The 24,037-nt window shown below is 45.9% G+C and overlaps 1 protein-coding gene across 5 annotated transcripts in view; it reads right to left on the bottom strand.

Moving 5' to 3' along the window:
- LOC143995854 (NACHT, LRR and PYD domains-containing protein 3-like) overlaps positions 1–24,037 on the bottom strand; it is a 180,914-nt gene that overhangs the window by 142,702 nt on the left and 14,175 nt on the right. For all 5 annotated transcript variants that reach the window (XM_077490582.1, XM_077490581.1, XM_077490583.1 and 2 more), the window contains exons 3-4: positions 16,595–16,755; positions 10,040–10,217 (exon numbers count right to left, since the gene is read on the bottom strand). In XM_077490582.1, coding sequence (XP_077346708.1) covers positions 10,040–10,217; positions 16,595–16,755 — 339 coding nt within the window. The remainder of the gene's footprint in view (positions 1–10,039; positions 10,218–16,594; positions 16,756–24,037) is intronic.

The raw sequence follows: 24,037 nt of genomic DNA, 5'->3' as shown, positions 1-24,037 counted from the left end.
AATATTAATATTGTTTTTTTTTTTTTTTTTTTTATGTCGATTTGCTATAAGCGATATTATATGCACATCAGCACTTTGTTTGATCACTGGCTCTATATCACAGCACGAGTGATACTTTGTCGTTTACACATTAATTGCTTGCTTTCTTGGTCTATTAATTTATTTATGTATGATATTTTTATTAATTTTAGACAGACATACCATGCACCTGAGCACTTTACTTAAAACTCTGGTATAAGTTTCCTTTTTTTACACTATTCAAATAAGGATCTATTTTTTGCGGGATAGGTTTTTTTCCCCCTTCCTTTTCACTTATTTGTGGGAGCGCAACATCAATTTTTACCAATTTTAGATCTACAGTATATGAGTTAACTCATAAAGTGTTCGCAGCACCCAGTCAGATATAATATTTTCTCCATTTTCATATACAGCGCAGGAGCCCTTACATACACCAATCACCTTGGGTAGTCCATGTAAGCGAAATATCTCCCGAGCAAAAATGGAAGCCAGTTCCTTAGAGGTGGGCAACTTCTTAAGTGGAATACAATGACACATCTTTGAGAACCGGTCAACCACCATAAGGATAACCGTGTTGTCTTGGGAGTTGGGCAATTCCACAATGAAATCCATAGACCGGTGAGTCCAGGGCCTCTCTCCATTGGGTATGGGTTGTAGGAGGCCCACTGGAAGGTGTCGTGGAGTCTTACTCTGAGCACACACGGGACAGGCAGCTACGCAGGCAGTAATATCAGCCCTTAGACTAGGCCACCATAATTGTTGGGAGATGGCCCAAATGAGTTGATTCTTCCCAGGATGGCCAGCTGCCTTGGGAGAACGGTAAGTCTGGAGCACTGCAGTACGGAGACTCTCCGGGACAAAGCAGCGGTCACAAGGTTTATCAGGAGGAGCATGGACCTGAGCAGCAAGAATTTTGTCACCCAAAGGAGAAGTAAGACTGGTGTGAACCGTAGCCAAGATACGATCAGGAGGAATCATAGGAACTGGAACCGACTCTGAATTGGAAGTGGAGGAAAATTGTCGTGACAAGGCATTAGCCCTTACATTCTTAGTACTGGGTAAGAATGAGACAATGTAATTAAAGCTCGACAAGAAAAGAGCCCATCACGCCCTTCTGGGAGAGAGTCGCTTAGCCTCAGACAAGAATGCAAGATTCTTATGGTCAGTAAGAATAAGAACGGGCACAGCGGTACCTTCAAGGAGATATCTCCATTCTTTCAGGGCTAAAATGATCGCCAATCTGTCACCAATCTCATAATTGAACTCAGCAGGTGACAATTTCTTGGAAAAGTAGCCACACGGATGCATAGCGCTCTCAGAGTTAGGACGTTGAGACAGAAGGGCGCCAACTCCAGTCTCAGAAGTATCAACTTCTAGGATAAAAGGCAACGTAAGATCAGGATGTGCCAACATAGGAGCAGAAACAAAGGCAGTCTTGAGAGCCTCAAAGGCCTTAATGGACCCCGGAAACCAACTCTGTCGGTTACCGTCCTTTCTGGTCATATCAGTCAAAGGCTTGACCAGAGGCGAGAAGTTCGAATAAACTTCCAATAGTAGTTGGCAAAGCCCAGGAAGCGCTGCAGAGGACGTAAACCCATGGGTCGAGGCCACTGTAGGACTGCTGACAGTTTCTCTGGGTCCATCGAAAAACCAGCAGTGGAAATTACATAAACCAGGAATGTAACCTGTTCACGATGGAACTCGCACTTCTTCTCCAGTTTACAATAGAGATTGTTCTCTCTTAGTTTCTGAAGTACACGACAGACATCTGTATGGTGGCTCTCCAGGGACTTGGAAAATATGAGGATATCATCGAGATAAACCACCACACACAATTGCAACAAATCAACAAAACAAAGAGGACATCGTTAATAAATTCCTGGAAAACTGCTGGGGCATTACAAAGGCCAAAAGGCATTGCCAGGTATTCATAATGGCCTGTTCTGGTATTAAACGCCGTTTTCCACTCGTCGCCCTCCTTAATGCGCACAAGATTGTGTGCCCCTCTCAGGTCAAGCTTTGTGAAAACCGTTGCTCTCTTGAGGCGGTCAAATAACTTTGTAATCAATGGAATTGGGTAGGCATTCCTAATTGTGACACGATTGAGACTCCTCTTTTCTATACAAGGTCTCAGTTCACCGCTCTTTTTCACAAAGAAGAAACCAGCACCAGCAGGAGACAAGGACTTGCGGATGAAACCTCAAGAAAGTGTGTCAGCAACATACTCCTCCATGGCCTTATCCTCCAAGACCGACAAAGGGTAAACCCGGCCACGAGGAGGTATGGCACCAGGTTGAAGGTCAATTGCGCAATCATAAGGCCGGTGTGGAGGCAAACTACTAGCTTGACCTTTATCAAAGACATTGCCAAAATCACAGTACTCCTCCGGCAAGGAGGGGAGTGAAGCGGTGCACAAGACATTGGATACCTTCAGGAAGCATGTCTCACTGCATTGTGGTGACCAGAATAGAACCTCAGCACGGAGCCAATCAAAAGAGGGGTTGTGCCTCTGTAACCAAGGATAACCAATAACCAGCGGAAATCTGGGTGAGGAAATAACTTGGAATTGGATTATCTCATGGTGAAGAGCCCCTACGGCCATGGACAACAGAATCGTCTCATGAGTCACATGGGCAGGCTGTAAAGGTCTCCCGTCAAGAGCCTCAATGGCAAGTGGAGTGTCACACAGCTGCAGCGAAATCGAGTGCTGCGAAACAAATGCAGCATCAATGAACAGGCCTGCAGCCCCAGAGTTGATTAGAACCTGTATCTCGATGGAGGACTCAGCCCAAGAAAGGGTGACCAAAACCAGGGGCTTATCCTTCTGGATAACTGGGGACAAAACAACGCCACCTAAGGTCTGTCCATGACAGGACCTCAAGGTTCGGTCGTTCCCTGGACAGGTAGGACAAGACTTCAAAAAGTGACCTGCCTGGCCACAATAAAGGCACAATCTCTCCCTCCTCCTAAAGGCTCTCTCATCCGCAGAGAGACGCGTGAAGCCCAGGTGCATGGGTTCATCTTCACTGACCAACTCGGTACCAGGAGGCATGGGAGGTGAGGGAGGCATGGGAGGTGAGGGAGGCATGGGAGGTACTACAAAGCTCGGAGGCAAACATACAGGAGGCTTCCGCAAGTGCTCCTTAAGAGAAAGTCTTTCTCTGAGTCTGGAGCCAATGAGGATGGCAAACGAGATGAAGCTCTCCAGCTCAGTGGGTATATCTCGGGATGCTATCTCATCCTTGATGGAATCCGAGAGACCATGAGAAAAAGCAGCCACGAGGGCCTCATTGTTCCAAGCAACCTCTGCTGCCAGAGTACGGAATTCAATGGCGTAGTCAGCAGCAGTTCTCATACTCTGATAGACATGAGGCACTTGGCAGCAGAAGCGGAGCATGCGGGAACGTCATAAACCCTTTTAAAGGAGGCCACAAACTGAGGGTAACTCAAGACAACAGGTTTTTGCGTCTCCCATAGAGGGTTAGCCCAGGCCAAGGCTCTCTCAGAAAGCAAAGATATCATGAAACCTACTTTGCTTCTGTCCGTGGGAAACACCTGGGGCAGCATTTCAAAGTATATCTCAACCTGATTGAGAAACCCTCTGCATTGAACTGGATCGCCCCCAAAATCGATGGGGAAGCAGAGCAAAACCAGACATACCTCTTATAGAGGTAATACTCAAGGCGGGTGCCTGCACAGAGACTGGCACATCAGCAGGGACGGCCTGCGACTCAGGTTGTACCGGAGCAGCCACCGTGGGGGATTCCAGATGAGCCGTGCGATTCAGGAGCGTTTGTAACGCCAAGGCAAACTGATCCATGCGGTGATCTTGCTCATCCAATCTGGAAAAAATATTACCAACAAGTGGATTGACTGTATCTTCTGAATTCATGGCCTTCGCGTGCTTTCAGAAACCATAAAACAGACTGAGACAGAAGTACAATTAAATTACACTTGTTTATTAATAAAAATAAAAAAGGTAAATAAAAAAAAAGCGTAGTCAAGCATAGACAGAGTCCTGTAGCCAGATCGGGTAGTCAGCCAGTCCAAAGTTCATTAACCAGATCAGGTAATCAGCCAGGCTGGAAGTCTGGGATCCAAGGAGAGCAACCGCAAGCAGGATAAGAAGCCAGGTGGGATGTCAGCAAGCCAGTCTTGAAACAGACAGCAGGAGATGGTTCCCTGTGATGTGACCAATGGGAAGGCAAATGAAAAAGTGAGCAGGAAGGCTTAAAGTAGGCAGGTCAGACGAGCATCATCAGGAACAGCTGGTAACTGTGGAAAGAGAAGAGAGCTGGCAATTAGCCAACAGCTGAGCAGCCAGCCCAGAGAAGGAAGGGCTAAGCCAGCCCTGACACTCCGCCAACCAGAGGCCCTGGGTCGACTGTACTCCCAGTATTCCACCCCAGCTGGTTAGGCTGTTGTCCACTGTGATCACTGTCCAACTCAGAGGTAGCAACAACTTCCCAGACCGAAGTGCAGGGGATCTCAGCCACCAGAGTAGGGAGTCCCTGACTGACTGGCTCACCTGAATCCGCCAATCCAGGGACAACCGAGATTTGTCCCATTTCGTCAATATCTCCTTCTGCAAGACTCTGGGGTGAAACTGGGCATATGGTACTGCCTCGAAGGAGGCCACCATGAGTCCCAGGACTTGCATGCAGAAGAGTAGCGATGACCACCCGCGGTTCATCAACAGTTTCACTGCGGCTCTGAGCATCTGCAGCTTGTCTGAAGGGAGAGACACTTTCATTTCCATAGAGTCCAGCAATAGGCCTAGGTACTCCAAGCGCTGAGTTGGTACAATCACCGACTTTTTTAGGTTCAACAGCCACCCAAATTCCTGCGGGGTCTGCGTGGTGATCACCACATCCTCCTCTAATTCGTAGGCGGAAGATGCTCTCAGGAGAGAATCGCCTAGGTAACCTATGATTGAGATCCTGCGTTGTCATAGCAATGCCAAAATTGGAGCCAATACCTTGGTAAAGACTCGGGGGGCTGATGCCAAGCCAAAAGGGAGAGCCACAAACTGGTAGTGGGCTTCCCCAACAGCAAATCACAGAAACTTCTGATGCTGTAGGCATATGGGTATGTGTAGGTACGCATCCTGGATGTCCAAAGATGCCAGGGAGTCCCCTTGATGGAGTGCAGCGACTACTGAGCGAACTGATTCCATTCTGAATCTCTGTACTTTTACAAAGCAATTGAGGGATTTCAGGTTCAAGATTGGACGTACCCCTTCCTTTTTGGGGGACTACAGATTGGAGTAGAACCCCTGGAATCTTTCCGGCTCTGGAACAGGTACTATCACCCCGCGACTCAGCAGGTCCCTTACCGCCCCCATTAGGGCCTCCCGGCGAGCCGGGAGTAAGGATACTGGATGGGAAGAATCTGTTTGGTGGCCAAGAGAGAGATTCTATCTTGTAGCCAGAGGAAATCAAATCGCAGACCCATTGGTAGGACAACCGAGAGGCTCACCGGGCTGCAAACTCCCGAAGGCGCCCCCCCCCCCCACTTTATGTAGATACGTCTATGCGGCGAGATCCATCCTTTTACCAAATGGAAAAATGTTCAAACCTAGGTTTATTGCCAACTGCCAATCTATTGGCATTGTTTATCTCATGCAATGTGAGTGCAATGCCTATTATATAGGCAAAACCAAGAGGCCTTTCTTCTGCCATATTAGAGACCATGTGTCTCTTATCTTGAAAAAATGCATGGAAACCCCTATTAGTCGTCATGTGGGCCTTAGTCATGGATTTGACAGCACCAAAATACACTTCTTTGCATTGGAGCACATTCCACCTGGTCCTAGAGGGGGTGACTATGACAAAAGCCTTCTGCAGCGTGAGGCCAAATGGATTTATGACCTGTCGGCATTAAAGTCTCCTGGACTTAATGATGCCATGAGCTATAAATGTTTTCTGTAATAACATTTATTTAGATTGGATTAATTTTCAAAGAAAATTTTTTTTTTTTTTTTGTCTGCTTAGACCCTATATGGCCTCAGTGCCCATCAACAATTCTACTGTGTATTATTTTAAAGGTAGCCTTATGCCGAGTTTTGTGGTATTGCAGACTCATTTATCCATCTCTTTTTCTTACGATGGAGGACCACATAGGCGCCCGGGGCTCAGAGAGATTGGGATACATAATTGGGTATCAGGGTCCCTTCTGCGCCCTTTCTTTAGGGCTTTAGCACGTTCGTCAGTCCTATCCCCTGTGTTTACATGTCCCTTTTGGGACGATCATTTGCCCACATATACCTAATAGCTTTGGGTTGGTTTTTCCATTACCTAAGATGGCGCATGTGGTGTATTAAATCTTTGGTTTTTCTTTTTATTCCCGATGAGTCACTTCCAGTTAAGACTGACGCTGTATCAGCGCCACTTCCGGTGAGTCCTTGCTGGGCGCCGCCATATTTGTTTCTTCCGGGTTAGGCTGACACTGTGAGCGTCATCCCCCGGTGAAGATCTCAATGGGTCTGATGTCCATGCGGTAACTCTAGGTTTGACGCTTGATGCGTCATTAGGATTTGGGGAGTGGTTTGCACGGCGTCCTCCTACCCTCTATGCGCCCACAGTTCCGGCGGTGATGTCAGATGCCGCCAGACTGGGAGGGCTATATAAATGCGGCTCATTTACCGCTTGCTTTCTGGCCGGCCTGATAGCTATTCTATTGGAGTGGATTATTTCTACATTAGCAGTTCCTTGGTTTAAATTGGGACTTGATATTGATTAAAGGTATGTATTGGATTGAACCTGTCTCCTTCCTCAACACTTAACAATGAATATATTTATTTTATTGTGTTTTTTTTTTGTTTTTTTACCTCTCTAATTCTTGCTTGTATGAATCGATTGTCTCTGTGGAAACCGATCTTGACTGCATAACGCACAGTTCTGAGGATTTTACTATTCTCATGAGTTTGACTTGTTCGGTTCAACCCATGTTATTTATTAATTTGAGGTACTTGTTTACCCTATCTATATTTCACGTCCATTTGGGACTCAGTTGTTACCCCGCATGCTGAACTATTTGAGTTTGTGTTGATCTATTATCTCTCTTGCCAGGTTCATTTACTTATATTATTAGCCCTCCTGTGGTCCATTTATGTGAGCTTGCACTTTTACCCGGGAACTCCGATACTAAGGCTCCACCTACTGGCCATTATTGTTATTGGTTCAGAGATATCACTAATACTATCCACTATGTTTTCTAGTTCACTCCTGAAGAAGCTAAACAAGCGAAACATGTAGCGTGGTATACTATGGAATGATTAGTTGTTTTATGTTTTACCACTTTGGTGAGATGTATTGATTGGTAATACCATTCAGATAATGGATACAATGTTTTTATTGTTTGTAAATAAAAAACATTTTTTAAGTATAATTAATTTGTTTCTGTGATCCTAACCAACCATTCATTATCCAGTACCTTAAAAGTTCAGGGGTTTTTTTAACCCCAATGTCCCTTTCTGTTTTGTTTTCATTATCTGGGATGTGGTGCTTATTTTTGTCTGGGCTTACCTCTATTGTTTGTTTGTTTGTCCCCCACCTGTGTTGCGGGGGGGGGGGGGGCAAACCTTCATGCGGTAGCACTTTTGCTCGCAGGCTTGTTATGCTTGAAGTTCCAGGGACACTTTTGTCCTTCAGAGGCCGTCCTGTCAGGCTGGGGATGTTTTGGCTGAAACCCCGGGCGGACAAAAAAGCCGCTTGTGAGTGGAAAATTAGGGCCCTTGCCTATGGCGTGGCCCCTTAGCCTTCCTGGCCTGTGGGCGTAAGGTACTCTTACCACCTGTGGCATTCTTAATAATGTCGTCCAATGAAGCTCCAAAGATCCGCTCACCAAGGAAGGGTAAATCCGGCAGGGCTTTTTTTAGATGCCTGGTCAGCCGACCAGCATTTTAGCCAAATCAGGGGCCTCAGCACCACTGCTGAGGGAGGGTATCCAGGGCCGTGTCACAAATGTACTTAAGGCTTTGCACTAACTGGTCTGCTAGTTGCATGCAGACAGGAGAAGCCGGTTGCTCCCCCAATTCATGGTGCAAAAGTTTTGCCCACTCAGTAAGTGTCTGTGACACAAGTGCTGATGCCAGTACTGGTCGCATTGCTGACCCCACAAACGTAAACAAATAACGGGCCACTGCCTCTGCCTTCCTGTCCGTGGGATCCTTAAAGGCAGGAGTCCCCTCTAATGGATCGTGGTTACTTTGTTTATCCTGGATACTGGGGGGTCCACGACCAGAGGAGGGGGGTAACACACTGCCATGTATTTAGGGACTAAAAGGGTCTGTTGTGGTCGACCCCATTCCTTGTATATGAACTTATCAAAATAAGTCAGATACGGAAACACCTTAGGTGCACGGGCTGGCTTATGGGAACCAAAAGGGGACCACTACATCAGCAGAGGGATCTGCTGTATCCTGAATTTGCAGCTGTGATAAGTGCTCCAACAAGCGCTTTGTCATGCTCGGACCCAGACGGGGACTCATCCTCACTGTCCGATCGGTCCTGGTCAGCATCATCTGAAACAAAGCAGGGGTCACCAGCCTCAGTGGGGCCCCTAGTCTGCATCAGAGCTCTCCCAGGAGGATGGGGGGGGGCAGGGGCTGCTTTTTACCACCTTTGCTCCCACACACCGCCTCCATCTTGGCAACGAACATGTTAAGGACCACGACAAAGCATCCAGGGACACTACAATGTCTGCAATTGCCTGGATTTCGGGGGAAGAAATACCAGTTTCTGAAGCCATGCTGACCCTACCCTGTCTGCCACCTGTTGGGGACTTAGGAGGGTGGGACCATCACTGTCCTAACTTCCGGCTGAGGGGCCCCCACCACAGGACTCCCCTGACCGAGTTCTGCGCTTTCCAGCTAAGTGTGCCCATATCCTGTGTTAGCTCCTAGATGCCTGTGAGAGACTCAGCGCAGATTGTGAAAAACATGTTTAGGTTTTAACAAAATGGCCACCGAGCGTCCTGTACAAAGGACATAATCACAGGGAAAATGGCCGCTGGACTACAGAAAAATGGAGTCTGCTTCTCCTTGGTCACACCAAAAATGGCCGCCGAGCACTGTATACATGAGAGACAGTGAAAAAACAGGCAGAGGAAATGGCGGCAGCGCTGCAGTGATCAGCAGACACAGACCTCCAGACACCCAGGGGAGAGACATTACAGACATCCAGGGCACAGCCACTCAGCGCAGCCCCCACCCAAGGTGAGAGCCCCCCCAGGGGCCCCTATGTGGCACACACACCGCTCAGCAGCCCATGCAGCATCCCCCATGGGGGTAGGGGAGATAGAGACAGAAGAGTGGGAGGAGAGGGACCACAAATCGACCTCCCAGGGAATGCCCAGCTGCTCAGCCCCACCGAGGCAGGGAGAGCTGTACTTACCGGTCCAGACAAGCTGGGGAACATTCCATCACAGACCCACTCTCCGATAAGTACAGGATGGCTGCTGGCCCAGCACACTGTGAGGCAGACATCAGTAGCCCGGTCATATGTGTGCCCCAGAGCATTACACTCACCGGCCGCCCCTGGAGCCTGGGGGACATATCGTGGCCGACCCAGCGAGGAGCTCTGGTCTGCACACACTCGCTGGCCAGGCTGGGGAGACTACAAGGATAAGGGTATCCAGCCTGTCACCCAGCCGGCTGTTGATAGCAGATCACAGGATCTTAATCTTGCGCAAAAGGCAAACTTCTGCAGAAAAAAAATCCACGGACCGATGGGCCCGCAGGGTTCCTAGATCCTTCTTCACTAGGCAGAAAAAACTGAGGCTGCAGTATGCAGACTGGGGGGTTGTTACTGAAGGGACCGTCCCTTGGGCGGAACTAGAAAGTTCTGGTTTTGTTGTACATGTTCTGTCTAGTCCTCTACTGAAGGTGGCGTAACAACCCGGTGGTCTAAGTAAAGGAGCTGTGTCAGTCAGTGAACATAAGAGAAACATAATTTTTCATACACATTTCTTTACAGTATTTTAGCAAAATGTAAAAATTGTAAATATAAAATAGTGTTACCTGTATGGTTGATTTCATTCAAAACTGCCAATAAATTAGGACTAGGGTAGTCTTTCCATAAAGCAGAAAGACATTCCCAGAATCCAATCACAGCTTCTCTTCCTAAATCCAAAATATCTTGGTACAATTTGGCTGGAAAGACATCGCCTTCACATTCGTTTGCAATTGACATGTAATCCTGAAACATAATTATTTTATTATTGCCACTCAGGATTTTATTATTTTATTATAATAATAAATTCAGAACAATAACTTGCAGACCCCCCCATAATCCTTCACTTCATCTCTGACCAAGGATGCCAATCAGCCAGTCCATGGACCCTTTATCCATATAAAAACCTAGCACACAGGTGAGTGCTGTCATTCTATAGACTGTGTATGAAGGATATGTAAGCAGGTGGATGTCGGCTGGTTACGCTTTTTTTTTTTTATGTTCTATTGTTTTTCAATTGATGTAACTGGTTAGATTTCTGGGTTATAATATTGCACATTTTAGTTGTGCTTGCCCTGCTGAAGTGGTACTCCCTGGGAGGTAAGGGTTAACTCTGCTGGACGGGGATTCCCAGGTTTTTTGGGGAAGTACTGCTCTCTGCTGGGGCAAACATAAAAAAGGAAGGAAGATGGCCAAGTTGTTTCCAGGTCTACCCAAGCCAAGGACATGCTGCTAAGGATGTGATCCATTACTTTGCACTTAAGCACCCCTCGTGGGAGCCCAGTCAGTGTTCCAGGTGTATGAAAGTTTTGTACAGAAACGAACGCCTGAACCAATTCACTGAGAAAGCAAGCAGGCAGTACACTGGTTTGTGGTGTCTTCACAACACCCAAATACAACATGAAGAAAGGAGAGAAAAGCCAGCAATTTGTTCTTCTGAATGTTGAAATTGTATTGCAGGTGGAGTAAAGTAAATACAGTGGCTTACGCGTTTTGGCTGTTAGCTTTAGGCTGGATTCACATATAATTGTGGGGGAAAAAAATAAAAATTGCTGCAATTCTACCCCACATTTTCAAATGGCTGCAAAATTTGGGGACGTTTGCGATGCCATTAATTCGCAAAAAAGAAGCTCATTCTCCCTTTTGAGCAACAAGCGTTGTGATTGCAGCACGGCAATGTGATCATTTGTGAATGCAGCCTAAGTAATAGCCATAGCATAGCATTCATGGCATTCATGGCATGGCCTCATGTTTCACCAAAGGATTCCAAGGCCTTTCTCAATTATTAAAAGGTATGACTACCTCATGAGGCAATCGGAGGCACCAGTGGACTAACTAAGGGGCACTTAGAAGATGATGTACAGGAATGTGTACAGAAGACATCTTTGTTAGAACTGTTCATTTGTTATATGTAAACAACTTCAGTAAAAGAACATTTATTGTTATTCAACTTGGTCTGGTCTGAAGTCACTTCAGAAGAGTCTTAAAGGGTGCATGAACAGGAGGTATGGCATATCACAAGAACAGGGTATATTAGGGGACACAACAAGCTAGAGAAGATGAAGTAAAAATGTCTAACAAGCAGTAAAGATATTTGGAGGAGGTTATATTGCTAATTACTACAGTATAGTACTAGAACCGAGTGCATAAACAGTCAGGAAGTGGTGTGACATCAAAAGTGATGGAAGGCCCTGGTAGTGAAGGAGCTTGTGTGCTTAGGCTCCCCCCTAATGGTCGGAACCCCAATACTGGGTCCGTTTTGCAGCACAGAGCATCCTAAGGACCCAGCCTATATGTAACAGAGGATTGAGTGAGACCTCGGTAGATAATAAGCATACTGTTATACAAGAGTCAAGCTTCCTAGTATTCAAGTGTAATATATGAATCAATGTCACTGGCAGTGAGGTGACAGGTGCCCTGTCCTACACCAACCTGTTGGGGTAGAACAAAAGCATTTTCTCAGATGATGGGTTGACATCTTACCTGTGCCATGTACTCACTTGACACAGGTACATTGATGACATTCCCTTAGCATGGGATAGTAGTAAAACTATCCTTGAGAAATTAGTGAATTGCAAATTAAACTAATTGCAATTCAGTTGTATCACAATGTACGGTGATAAAAAGATGGATTCCATTCTTAGACTAGTTGAGGTCAAAGATAATAAGACCAATACTACATGATGTGATATGGCTGAACCGGAGTGACTCCATCTTTATAAGTTCATATAAGATTAACTTGGGTTAACCTGTTAGTTTAAACTCTGTATTTGCAAACTGTAGCGGTTTTCCTATAAAGCATACATATAGGAAAATCTAGCATGCATAAGCAGTTTTATTCTGTATTGTCTAAATAAAGAAATTGTGTCTCAATATGTCTGGGCCACAGGACTCATGACTGTGACTCATGAAAGCAGATGACATAATTAATGATATGTAATGTACACCTCTGTATTAACCACACACATGTTCTATGCAATGATTGGCTAATAATAGCGCATATTAGTTGTAGACCCACCCAGAATTAAACCAGACAAGCTCTGAACATCAACTTTGACTCATCTCTTCTTGTATTCAGAAAAAGGCCGTCTCCTTAGTGCTGCAGTGCTGAGCGTGTTTCATAAGTGTGGTAATTGCCGTAATTATACCTAGCTGGTCCTTGTCAGGTATATAGAAATACCATTTTAATCACAACACTACATATCACAAGCTCACACCGACTTCCCTAGTAAGGTCAATTCCTTACAGGCAGTAAGGGTGAGCTGAATTGCCCTGGTTTCAGTTCAGATGCGAAGCCTGAACCCCATTGAAATAAATAGGAGCCAGTTCTGTAAAATTAGAAATGTCAATTTTCTGGGCTAATAGCCAAGAAGGTGTAAAAAAATAACATGGGGGAGTGGGCACTGATCTGTGTAACATGAACCAATGCAAAAAAAAAAAAAAATATTTGATTTGGCCAGGAGCAGGGGTTTTTAAATGAATAAAGTGAAACATTACAAATGTCCAATTCTTTTAAATAACATGCGTTTCCTAATCCTACTTGTGAAGGGGCATCTCTGTGATGTAGACAAAGTGCTACAGCATCAATTTGCAAAGGAAATCAAAGTTTTAATATTGCCCAGCAAATAACAAATAACTGCTTCTTTGTATTAAAAAAAACCAAAATGATAAATAAAAAAATTGGAGGTGTTTGTGAGCTGCCATTTAAACGTTACATTTTTTTTTTCCACTTGTAACTGTAGTTTTTGCTTTAGGGCATCCTACAGCAATGATTAAAAACTGTCTATATCACTAGAGGGATCACCAGCAGGAGGAAGGAGGTCCTGATTCCTCTATGTAGCGGTGGCTCCTGAAGAGCACACGCTATGCGGTTTTTTTCAAAGTTAAAATTGCCTAAACTGCAGTTTGGTTTGGGTACAATTATCTAAATTAGAATTCAGCATCAGTCTGACTGGACTGTGAGATTTTCAGCCTGGCCACAGGGGGCACTGTCTCTTATAGCAGGCATGGAAATATGGTCTGGTTAGGTGCTTAAGTCACTCTCTCTCGGAGCCTGCTCAGTGGGAGTGGTGCTCTCACTGTGCTTTCTGGGAGAGGGTATTTAAGATGCTGACGTCACGTGGTTCGGGGTTCCGGTCCAGAATGATGTGCTAACTTCATGGTCCTGGTCCTCCTGACCAGCCCCCAGGAAGGCTATGGACTGGGGTGCGGATCCACCCGATTTTGAGGTCTCGGGGCTGGCTAGCCTGAGGCAAGGAAACTAAAGAAGGATTCTGAGGTGGTTGGGTGCGGTCTCCGGTTTGGGAGAGACCCAGCGACTGCAAGCATTCCAGGGGAGGACTCTTCAGAAGACCACGTATGGGTTAGTTTTTTAGTAAGAGACTGGAAGTGCTGAAGTACCCGAGAGAATCCGGTCTTGTGGACATCGCCAAGCTGGCTGAAAGATCCAGGTATCCTACGAGTGTTTTCAAGCTTAGTTTCCCTACGTGTTCTACAACAACATCTGTGCCAGAGATATTATCTTGTATGTTCTACAACAATGTCTGTGGCAGAGATTTGTTCCTGAGTAAGCACCTTGTTGGCTGCTAGACCTTGTGAGAGAGGGACTGTCCAACCTGAGTGATCATCCAGTTGCAAATGGCTATTCTCTGGATGCAGTCAAAGTAAGCAAGTTCTTTAACATTTTGACTTTGACACTAAGATTACCTGAATTCCCTTTCCAACCCTCTGATCCCAATTTAAGAGACTGTTCATTGTCTACGTTTTGCAAATAAAATCCATTCAAGTGGATCTGTTGTCGGCCCCTCAAGTTACTGGGTCATTACCACGGGACACTCCTAGACGTTCAACGAGGAAGACAGAAGGTAACAGTAAGCCCAAATCTAGCCAGCAGCTCCTTTGGGGGTTAGTGCTACATTTATATAGATCCCCATATCACTAGAGGGATCACCAGCAGGAGGGAGGAGGTCCTGATTCCTCTATATAGATCTTTATATCACTGGAGGGATCACCAGAAAGAGGAAGGAAGCCCTGATCCCTCTATATAGATCTTTATATCACTAGAGGGATCACCAGCAAGAGGAAGGAAGCCCTGATTCCTCTATATAGATCTTTATATCACTAGAGGGATCACCAGCAAGAGGAAGGAAGCCCTGATTCCTCTATATAGATCTTTATATCACTAGAGGGATCACCAGCAAGAGGAAGGAAGCCCTGATTCCTCTATATAAATCTTTATATCACTAGAGGGATCACCAGCAAGAGGAAAGAAGCCCTGATTCCTCTATATAGATCTTTATATCACTAGAGGGATCACCAGCAAGAGGAAGGAATCCCTGATTCCTCTATATAGATCTTTATATCACTATAGGGATCACCAGCAGGAGGAAGGAGGTCTCGATTCCTCTATATAGATCTTTAGATCACTAGAGGGATCACCACCAGGAGGAAGGAGGTCATGATTTCTCTATATACAGTAGATCTTTATATCACTAGATAAATAGCAGGAGGAAGTGTGTCCTGATTCCTCTATATAGATCACTAGCAGGGAAAGGAGGTCCTGATTCCTCTATATAGATCTGTATATCAATAGAGGGGTCACCAGCAGGAGGAAGGAGGTCCTGATTCCTCTATATACAGTAGATCGTTATATCACTAGAGGGATCCCCACCAAGTGGAAGGAGGCCCTGATTCCTTTATATAGATCTTTATATCAATAGAGGGGTCACCAGCAGGAGGAAGGAGGTCCTGATTCCGCTAATATTTTTAGAATAAATAAAATTTTGAATATTGTGTCCAGTTCTGGAGACCTCACCTACAAGAAGATACTGATGAGATAGAACGAGTCCAGAGAAGGGTAACAAAAAAGGTGAAAGGTCTGAGGTATAAAACATATTGATTGTGACTTCAGAGACTTAATATGTACAGTCTGGAGGAAAGAAGGGAAAGGGAAGACATGACTTTAAATACATCAAGGGGGTGAATAAGGTTCAGGAGGGCAGTATTTTCAATATTGTTTGTGAATCTCCAACTCTGATTACAGGTACTTTAGTCCTAAAAGGGTAAGGCTCGGTTCACACAGAGGGCGACACGACTTGCCGTGCCGCGACTTGCAAACGACTTCTGTATAGAAGTCAATGCAAGTCGCCCGAGGTCGCCCAAAAGTAGTACAGGAACCTTTTTTCTAAGTCGGAGCGACTCGAGTCGCTCCTCTTAGAACGGTTCCGTAGTACAGAACAGGGGCGACTTGTCAGGTCGCGGCGCGGCAAGTCGTGTCGCCTCGTGTCGTCCCCTGTGTGAACCGAGCCTTAACCTGCCTGTAAAAGTGGGCTGAAAAGGGCAGGAAGCAGTCAGCAGGTGTCTGTGAGGTGTTAAGTGGAAGAGGACACAGTTGTGAGAGAACTTTGAACTATCTGGTTACTGAGATGCTGCCTGGGCTCCTGTGGCTTTTTCTGTACCCTTAAGCAGGCAGGAACATTAAATCCTGGTGTGGGACTAGTATCCTGGCAGTGAGCTGTTGTATTATTTTCTATATAGCAGAGTTATGGGTTATGAACTGTCTTTGTTGGACCTGCTGAATAAAGATGTGTTTGTTTTCTTGGTTTTTGAAAGGAAAAATAAACACTGTTTACCTTTACATGTGGTTAGGACGACAAAGATTGCAATAGGAAAGAGAAACATCTGTTTTTTGTTGTGGTACCAAATAAATAGGATGGTATAGAATGGTCAGATGGGCAGGCACAAAATAATTGTGTTGTTTCTACATTGTATATATTGATAAAGACATGGGTGCTTTAGCGCTGAGTAATTGTTTTGTTGTGCTTGCTATTTCTCAGCAGTTGTTTGTGCCTTCACATCTGACCACCCTATTCTATATCTCAGAAAAATTATAATTAATATTTTTCTGGTTGAAACAAATATAGAATGACTATTAAAATCTGTGAATGAACATTCTAATCTCGTCAACAAACCAACTGTCCCCTCAGTTGGCAGAGATTGCCTAATAGAATTTTTGGGGACTAAACAACTAAAAAGAGAAAGACAGGTTGCAGGCCTCTGGCTCTATAAAACCATCAGTAATTAAGTTTGGAACTCCCATTTACTCTTAAATGAAGATATCTTACCTCTGCATTCAACACATTCTTCTCTGATAGCTGCCTCAGAACGGCATGTGTGTCTATGTTTCCCAAAATGTTGATGAGGTCATCTTTATAGTACTCATATATCATCCTCACTGAGGAATCCTGGTATTTGTGCATTTGCTGGCAGCACCTCTTAAAGTCCTCTAAAAAATTACAGAAAAAAAGTACATGTATAGAATTGTGAATACAAAATTTAGGCTCTAAATGTCTTCTGTTAAAAAACATACTTAAAATTAACTACTTTTTTTTTGCCAGAGTTTCCTAAAATTAAATTAAATTTCAGTGATATCTGACACCCAATACACATCTGTTTATTAAAATGCCATGATCTCTATCAACTCTAAAGGAGATATTGTCAGGAACCATGAAACAGAAGTACAATCAAATCACACTTGTTTATTAATAATAAAAATAAAAAAGGTAAATAGAAAAAAAGCGTAGTCAAGCATAGCCAGAGTCCAGTAGCCAGATTGGGTAGTCAGCCAGTCCAAAGTTCATAAACCAGATTGGGTAATCAGCCAGTCCAGAAGTCAGGGATCCAAGGAGAGCAACTGCAGGCAGGATAAGAAGCCAGGAGGGATGTTAGCAAGCCAGTCTTCAAAACAAACAGCAGGGGATGGTTCCTTGTGATGTGACCAACATGAAGGCAATGGAGAAATGAGCTGGAAGGCTTTAAATAGGCAGGTCAGACGAGCATCATCGGAAACAGCTGGTAACTGTGGAGAGAGAAGAGAGCTGGCAACTAGCCGACAGCTGAGCGGCCAGCCCAGAGGAGGAAGGACTAAGCCAGCCCCTGAAACCCAGGAGCGTTCCTCCGGACCGTACCCCTTCCAATGCACCAGGTACTGTATGCGCCCACGGAACCTACGGGAGTCAACGATGGATTGTACCTCATACTCCTCATGGTTCTCAACCTGAATAGGGTGAGGATGTGGCACTGAGGTGGTAATTCGGTTACAGACCAACGGTTTCAATGAGGAGACATGAAACACATTTGAGATGCGCATACTAGGAGGAAGTTTCAACGCGTAAGCTACTGGGTTAATCCTGCGAAGGATACGGAAAGGCCCAATAAACCGAGGTGCAAACTTCAGTGAGGGAACACAAAGACGGAGGTTGCGAGATGACAACCAGACCTTGTCCCCAACCTGGTAGGAAGGCGCAGGCAGGCGTCTGCGGTCAGCATGGAGTCTGCACCTATCATTAGCATGACGCGAAGCCTCCTGGACCTGTACCCAAGTGGAACGAGGACCACGGAGATGCTCCTCTAACGCAGGAATACTCTGCGGAATAAACGAATCAGGCAACATGGAAGGTTGGAAACCATAATTCGCCATAAATGGAGACAATCGGGAGGCAAAATTCAAGGCACTGTTGTGAGCAAACTCTGCCCAAGGTAATAGGTCACACCAGTTGTTATGATGGTCAGAGATATAGCAACGTAGGAATTGCTCCAAGGACCGATTGGCTCATTCTGCGGCCCCATTAGACTGCGGGTGATACGCAGAAGAGAACGCAAGCTGGATTCCAAACTGTGCACAAAAGGCTCGCCAGAATCGGGAGACAAACTGACTGCCCCTGTCAGAGACAATCACCTTGGGTAGCCCATGTAAGCGAAAGATCTCCCGAGCAAAAATGGAAGCCAGTTCCTTAGAGGTGGGCAACTTCTTAAGTGGAATACAATGACACATCTTTGAGAACCGGTCAACCACCATAAGGATAACAGTGTTGCCTTGGAAGTTGGGCAATTCCACAATGAAATCAATAGACAGGTGAGTCCAGGGCCTCTCTCCATTGGGTATGGGTTGTAGGAGGCCCACTGGAAGGTGTCGTAGAGTCTTACTCTGAGCACACACGGGACAGGCAGTTACAAAAGCAGTAACATCAGTCCGTAGACTAGGCCACCAGAATTGTTGGGAGATGGCCCAAATGAGTTGATTCTTCCCAGGATGGCCAGCTGCCTTGGGAGAATGATAAGTCTGGAGCACTGCAGTACGGAGACTCTCCAGGACAAAGCAACGGTCACAAGGTTTATCAGGAGGAGCATGGACCAGAGCAGCCAGAATTTTGTCTCCCAAAGGAGAAGACTGGTGCGAACCGTAGCTAAGATACGATCAGCAGGAATCATAGGAACCGGAACCGACTCCGACTTGGAAGTGGAGGAAAATTGTCGTGACAAGGCATCAGCCCTTACATTCTTAGTACCGAGTAAGAATGAGACAATGTAATTAAAGCTCGACAAGAAAAGAGCCCATCGCACATTTCTGGGAGAGAGTCGCTTAGCCTCAGACAAGAATGCAAGATTCTTATGGTCAGTAAGAATAAGAACGGGTACAGTGGTACCATCAAGGAGATGTCTCCATTCTTTCAGGGCTAAAATTATTGCCAACAGCTCTCTGTCACCAATCTCATAATTGCACTCAGCAGGTGACAATTTCTTGGAAAAGTAGCCACACGGATGCATAGCGCTCTCAGAGTTAGGACGTTGAGACAGAAGGGGCGCCAACTCCAGTCTCAGAAGCATCAACTTCTAGGATAAAAGGCAACATAGGATCAGGATGTGCCAACACAGGAGCAGAAACAAAGGCAGCCTTGAGAGTCTCAAAGGCCTTAATGGACCTTTCTGGTCATATCAGAGCCTTGACCAGAGACGAGAAGTTACGAAGAAACTTCCGATAGTAGTTGGAAAGGCCAGGAAACACTGCAGAGGACGTAAACCCATGGGTCGAGGCCACTGTAGGACTGACGAAAGTTTCTCTGGGTCCATTGAAAAACCAGCAGTGGAAATTACATAGCCCATGAATGTAACCTGTTCCCGATGGAACTCGCACTTCTCCAGTTTACAATAGAGATTGTTCTATCTTAGTTTCTGAAGTACACGACAGACATCTGTGTGGTGGCTCTCCAGGGACTTGGAAAATATGAGGATATCATCGAGATAAACCACCACACACGCACACACACACACACACAACTGCAACAAATCTCGGAGGACATCGTTAATAAATTCCTGGAAAACTGCTGGGGCATTACAAAGGCCAAAAGGCATTACCAGGTATTCATAATGGCCTGTTCTGGTATTAAACGCAGTCTTCCACTCGTCGCCCTCCTTAATGCGCACGAGATTGTATGCCCCTCTCAGGTCAAGCTTCGTGAAAACCGTTGCTCCCTTGAGGCAGTCAAATAACTCCGTAATCAATGGTATCGGGTAGGCATTCTTAATCGTGACACGAATGAGACCCCTATAAGCTATACAAGGTCTCAGTTCACCCCTCTTCTTTTTCACAAAGAAGAAACCAGCACCAGCAGGAGACGAGGATTTGCGTATGAAACCTCGAGAAAGTGCGTCAGCAACATACTCCTCCATGGCCTTATCCTCCAAGACCGACAAAGGGTAAACCCGGCCATGAGGAGGTATGGCACCAGGTTGAAGGTCAATTGCGCAATCATAAGGCCGGTGTGGAGGCAAACTACCGGCTTGACCTTTATCAAAGTCAACGCCAAAATCACGGTACTCCTCCAGCAGGGAGGGGAGTGAAGCGGTGCACAGTACCTTGGATACCTTCAGGAAGCATGTCTCACTGCATTGTGGTGACCAGGAGAGAACCTCAGCATGAAGCCAATCAAAAGAGGGGTTGTGCCTCTGTAACCAAAGATAACCAATAACCAGCGGAAATCTGGGTGAGGAAATAACTTGGAATTGGATTATCTCATGGTGAAGAGCCCCTATGCCCATGGACAATGGAACAGTCTCTTGAGTCACATGGGCAGGCTGTAAAGGTCTCCTGTCAAGAGCCTCAATGCCAAGTGGAGTGTCACGCAGCTGCAGCGGAATCGAGTGCTGTGAAACAAATGCAGCATCAATGAACAGGCCTGCACCCCCAGAGTCGATTAGAGCCTGTATCTAGATGGACGACTCAGCCCAAGAAAGGGGGACCAAAACCAGGGGCTTATCCTTCTGGATAACTGGGGACAAAACAACGCCACCTAAGGTCTGTCCATGACAGGACCTCAAGGTTCGGTCGTTCCCTGGACGGGTATGACAAGACTACAAAAAGTGACCTGCCTAGCCACAATAAAGGCACAATCTCTCCCTCCTCCTAAAGGCTCTCATCCGCAGAGAGACGTGTGAAGCCCAGGTGCGTGGGTTCATCTTCACTGACCAACTCGGTACCAGGAGGCATGGGAGGTGAGGGAGGCATGGGTGGGGCTACAAAGCTCAGAGGCAAACGTACATGAGGCTTCCACAAGCGCTTCTTAAGAGAAAGTCTTTCTCTGAGTCTGGAGTCAATGAGGATGGCAAACGAGATCAAGCTCTCCAGCTCAGTGGGTATATCTTGGGCTGCTATCTCATCCTTGATGGAATCCGAAAGACCATGAGAAAAAGCAGCCATGAGGGCCTCATTGTTCCAAGCAACCTCTGCTGCCAGAGTACAGAATTCAATGGCGTAGTCGGCAACAGTTCTCGTACTCTGTTTGATGGACATGAGGCACTTGGCAGCAGAAGCGGAGCGTGCAGGAACGTCAAAAACCCTTTTAAAGGAGGCCACAAACTGAGGGTAACTCAAGACAACAGGTTTTTGCATCTCCCATAGAGAGTTAGCCCAGGCCAAGGCTCTCTCAGAAAGCAACGATATCATGAAACCTACTTTGCTTCTGTCCGTGGGAAACGCCTGGGGCAGCATTTCGAAGTATATCTCAAACTGATTGAGAAACCCTCTGTATTGAACTGGATCACCCCCAAATCGCTGGGGAAGCGGAGCAGAACCAGACGTACCCCTTACAGAGGTAATACTCGAGGCGGGTGCCTGCACAGAGACTGGCGCAGCAGCTGGGACGACCTGCGACTCAGGTTGTACCAGTGCAGCCACTGTGGGAGACTCCAAGTGAGGCGTGCGATTCAGGAGTTTTTGTAACGCCAAGGCAAACTGATCCATGCGGTGATCTTGCTTATCCAATCTGGAAAAAATATTACCAACAAGTGGATTGACTGTATCTTCTGAATTCATGGCCTTCGCGTACTGTCAGAAACCATGAAACAGACTGAGACAGAAGTACAATCAAATCACACTTGTTTATTAATAAAAATAAAAAAGGTAAATAGAAAAAAGTCCAGTAGGCAGATCGGGTAGTCAGCCAGTCCAAAGTTCATTAACCAGATCGGGTAATCAGCCAGGCCTGAAGTCAGGGATCCAAGGAGAGCAATTACAAGCAGGATAAGAAGCCAGAAGGGATGTCAGAAAGCCAGTCTTGAAACAAACAGCAGGAGATGGTTCCTTGTGATGTGACCAACATGAAGGCAAAGGAAAGAGTGAGCTGGAAGGCTTTAAGTATGCAGGTCAGATGAGCATCATCGGGAACAGCTGGTAACTGTGGAAAGAGAAGAGAGCTGGCAATTAGCTAACAGCTGAGCGACCAGGCCAGAGGAGGAAGGGCTAAGCCAGCCCTGACAAATCTCTACTAGACAAACTCAAACACTTGGAAGCACGACTGCTTTCCCATACATCCCTAACCACTCAGGGAACTTATAAGTACCAGGGCTGGACTGAAGGACATAGATATGGGCAAGGTAGAGAAGGCACTCCTCAGACTGCGACAGACCTACTACGATAAGGCCAATAAACCACATAAACCTCTAGCAAGACCACTCCAAGATCAAGTGGCGACTTCCTCACCTACCTACCTCAAAGATACGAATGGCGACCTGAAGTCTCACCCCTCTAAAATTGCCCAACTTTTTCATAACTATTATTCAACTTTGTACAATGATCCAAGTGTCCCACACAATCCTCCTTCCCCCAACTTATCCCAAGACATCCAATCTTACTTGGAATATGCTCTCCTCTTCTGCCCTAACAAATCTCAACTTGCCTATCACAGAAGAGGAAATAACTGATACAATTAAATCTTTGCCAAATAACAAGACCCCTGGGCCAGGTGGCTTGCCATACCTTTACTACAAAACTTTCCTCCCACACCTGCTTCCCCACATGATGACCCTATTTAACACATTTCTATCAGACACGCCTATCCCAAGGGGCATGCAAACTTCCTTCCTCACGCTGATATCCAAATCTGGAAAAGACCATGCCATGATCTCCCTGTTTGTGGAGTATGTCCTCCTCACCTTCACGCAACCCCATGTTTCGCTCCCGAATTTACATGCAGAACTAGACCGATATAGTGCCATCTCAGGATACAAGATCAATAACTCAAAAACGGAAGCCCTTCCCCTCAACATACCCCACCAAACACTAGCGGCCCTCTCGCAAGCGTTCAGCTACACATGGAAGACGTCCTCCTTAAAATATCTTGGGGTTCACATCAATCCCACATACTAAACTCTTTACAAAGCTAACTTCCCCCAACTCTACACCTCCATTAGGCCCTGCCTGACCAAGTGGAAATCTTTAAGGTTGTCTCTTTTCGGCCACCTGGCAACCTTGAAGATAACAATTTTACTTAAACTTTTATACCTCTATGAGGCACTACCCATTCCCATCCCAGCCTCGCACTTTAAGAGACTCCAGAGTGGCTTGATAAATTTTTTCTGGCACTACAAGAGGCATCGATAATATAGCCAAATACTATTTAGCTGCTCAGCTACGCCCTGTGGCCTCTTGGTGCACTCTTCTTGCTTACAACCGATGGACACAAATTGAGAAATTATGACAAGCTCCCATCCACCCAAACTCCATGTTATGGAGCTCCGAAGTAGTGGGTGGTGGTCTACAGCTGTTAGGGCAAATGGCTCTCTTACGCACATTATGGCGGCGCGCCAAATCGGCACACCCACTTACCACCACCTCTTCCCTAGTCACTTATTTTTTATTCACTCCTAATATCCCGGACAGTTTAGCTTCACAGATGTCCCACTTCTGGATAGAGAGGGCCCTTTTTTTCTATGGTCAATTGGTAGACCCTAGAACCAGAACCCTAAGATCCTTCAAAGACCTACAAGACACCTTTACTATACCAGACAGGCATTTTTTTAGTTACCTACTGTGACGATCCGGGGTGATTAGGTTCAAGTGGTGCATGCAATTTTTCAGAAACGTGTCACTCCAGACTTGTGTTTTTAGGGCATTGCAGCCCACTTTTATATAAAGGAAATGAAAAAGTTCAAACAAACAGTAATCTTCCCTCGCAGGGTGTTCCACCATCACTGTATAAACAAATGATGGCTTCCTGGCTTACTCACTGCCAGCTTTGTGCTGCTTTAGTTACAGGCTACACCTGCCTGCTTCAGACATACACACAGACTGTCACCTGCAGTCTTATGCCGTGTACACACAATCAGACTATCCGGAAGACAATCCGCCCTGTGGGGGCTCCGGCTGACTTTTTTTTTTCCCAAAAGGACTTAGAAAGTAGTTTTGACTCAAAAATTGTCCGCCGGACTGTGAGTCCGGCCGACAATCTGGC

Source organism: Lithobates pipiens, unplaced genomic scaffold (assembly GCF_037356315.1).
Source record: "Lithobates pipiens isolate NorthernLeopardFrog02 unplaced genomic scaffold, aLitPip1_a1.2 Scaffold_19, whole genome shotgun sequence".
Lineage (NCBI taxonomy): Eukaryota > Metazoa > Chordata > Amphibia > Anura > Ranidae > Lithobates > Lithobates pipiens.
This window is presented reverse-complemented; position numbering and strand designations above follow the sequence as displayed.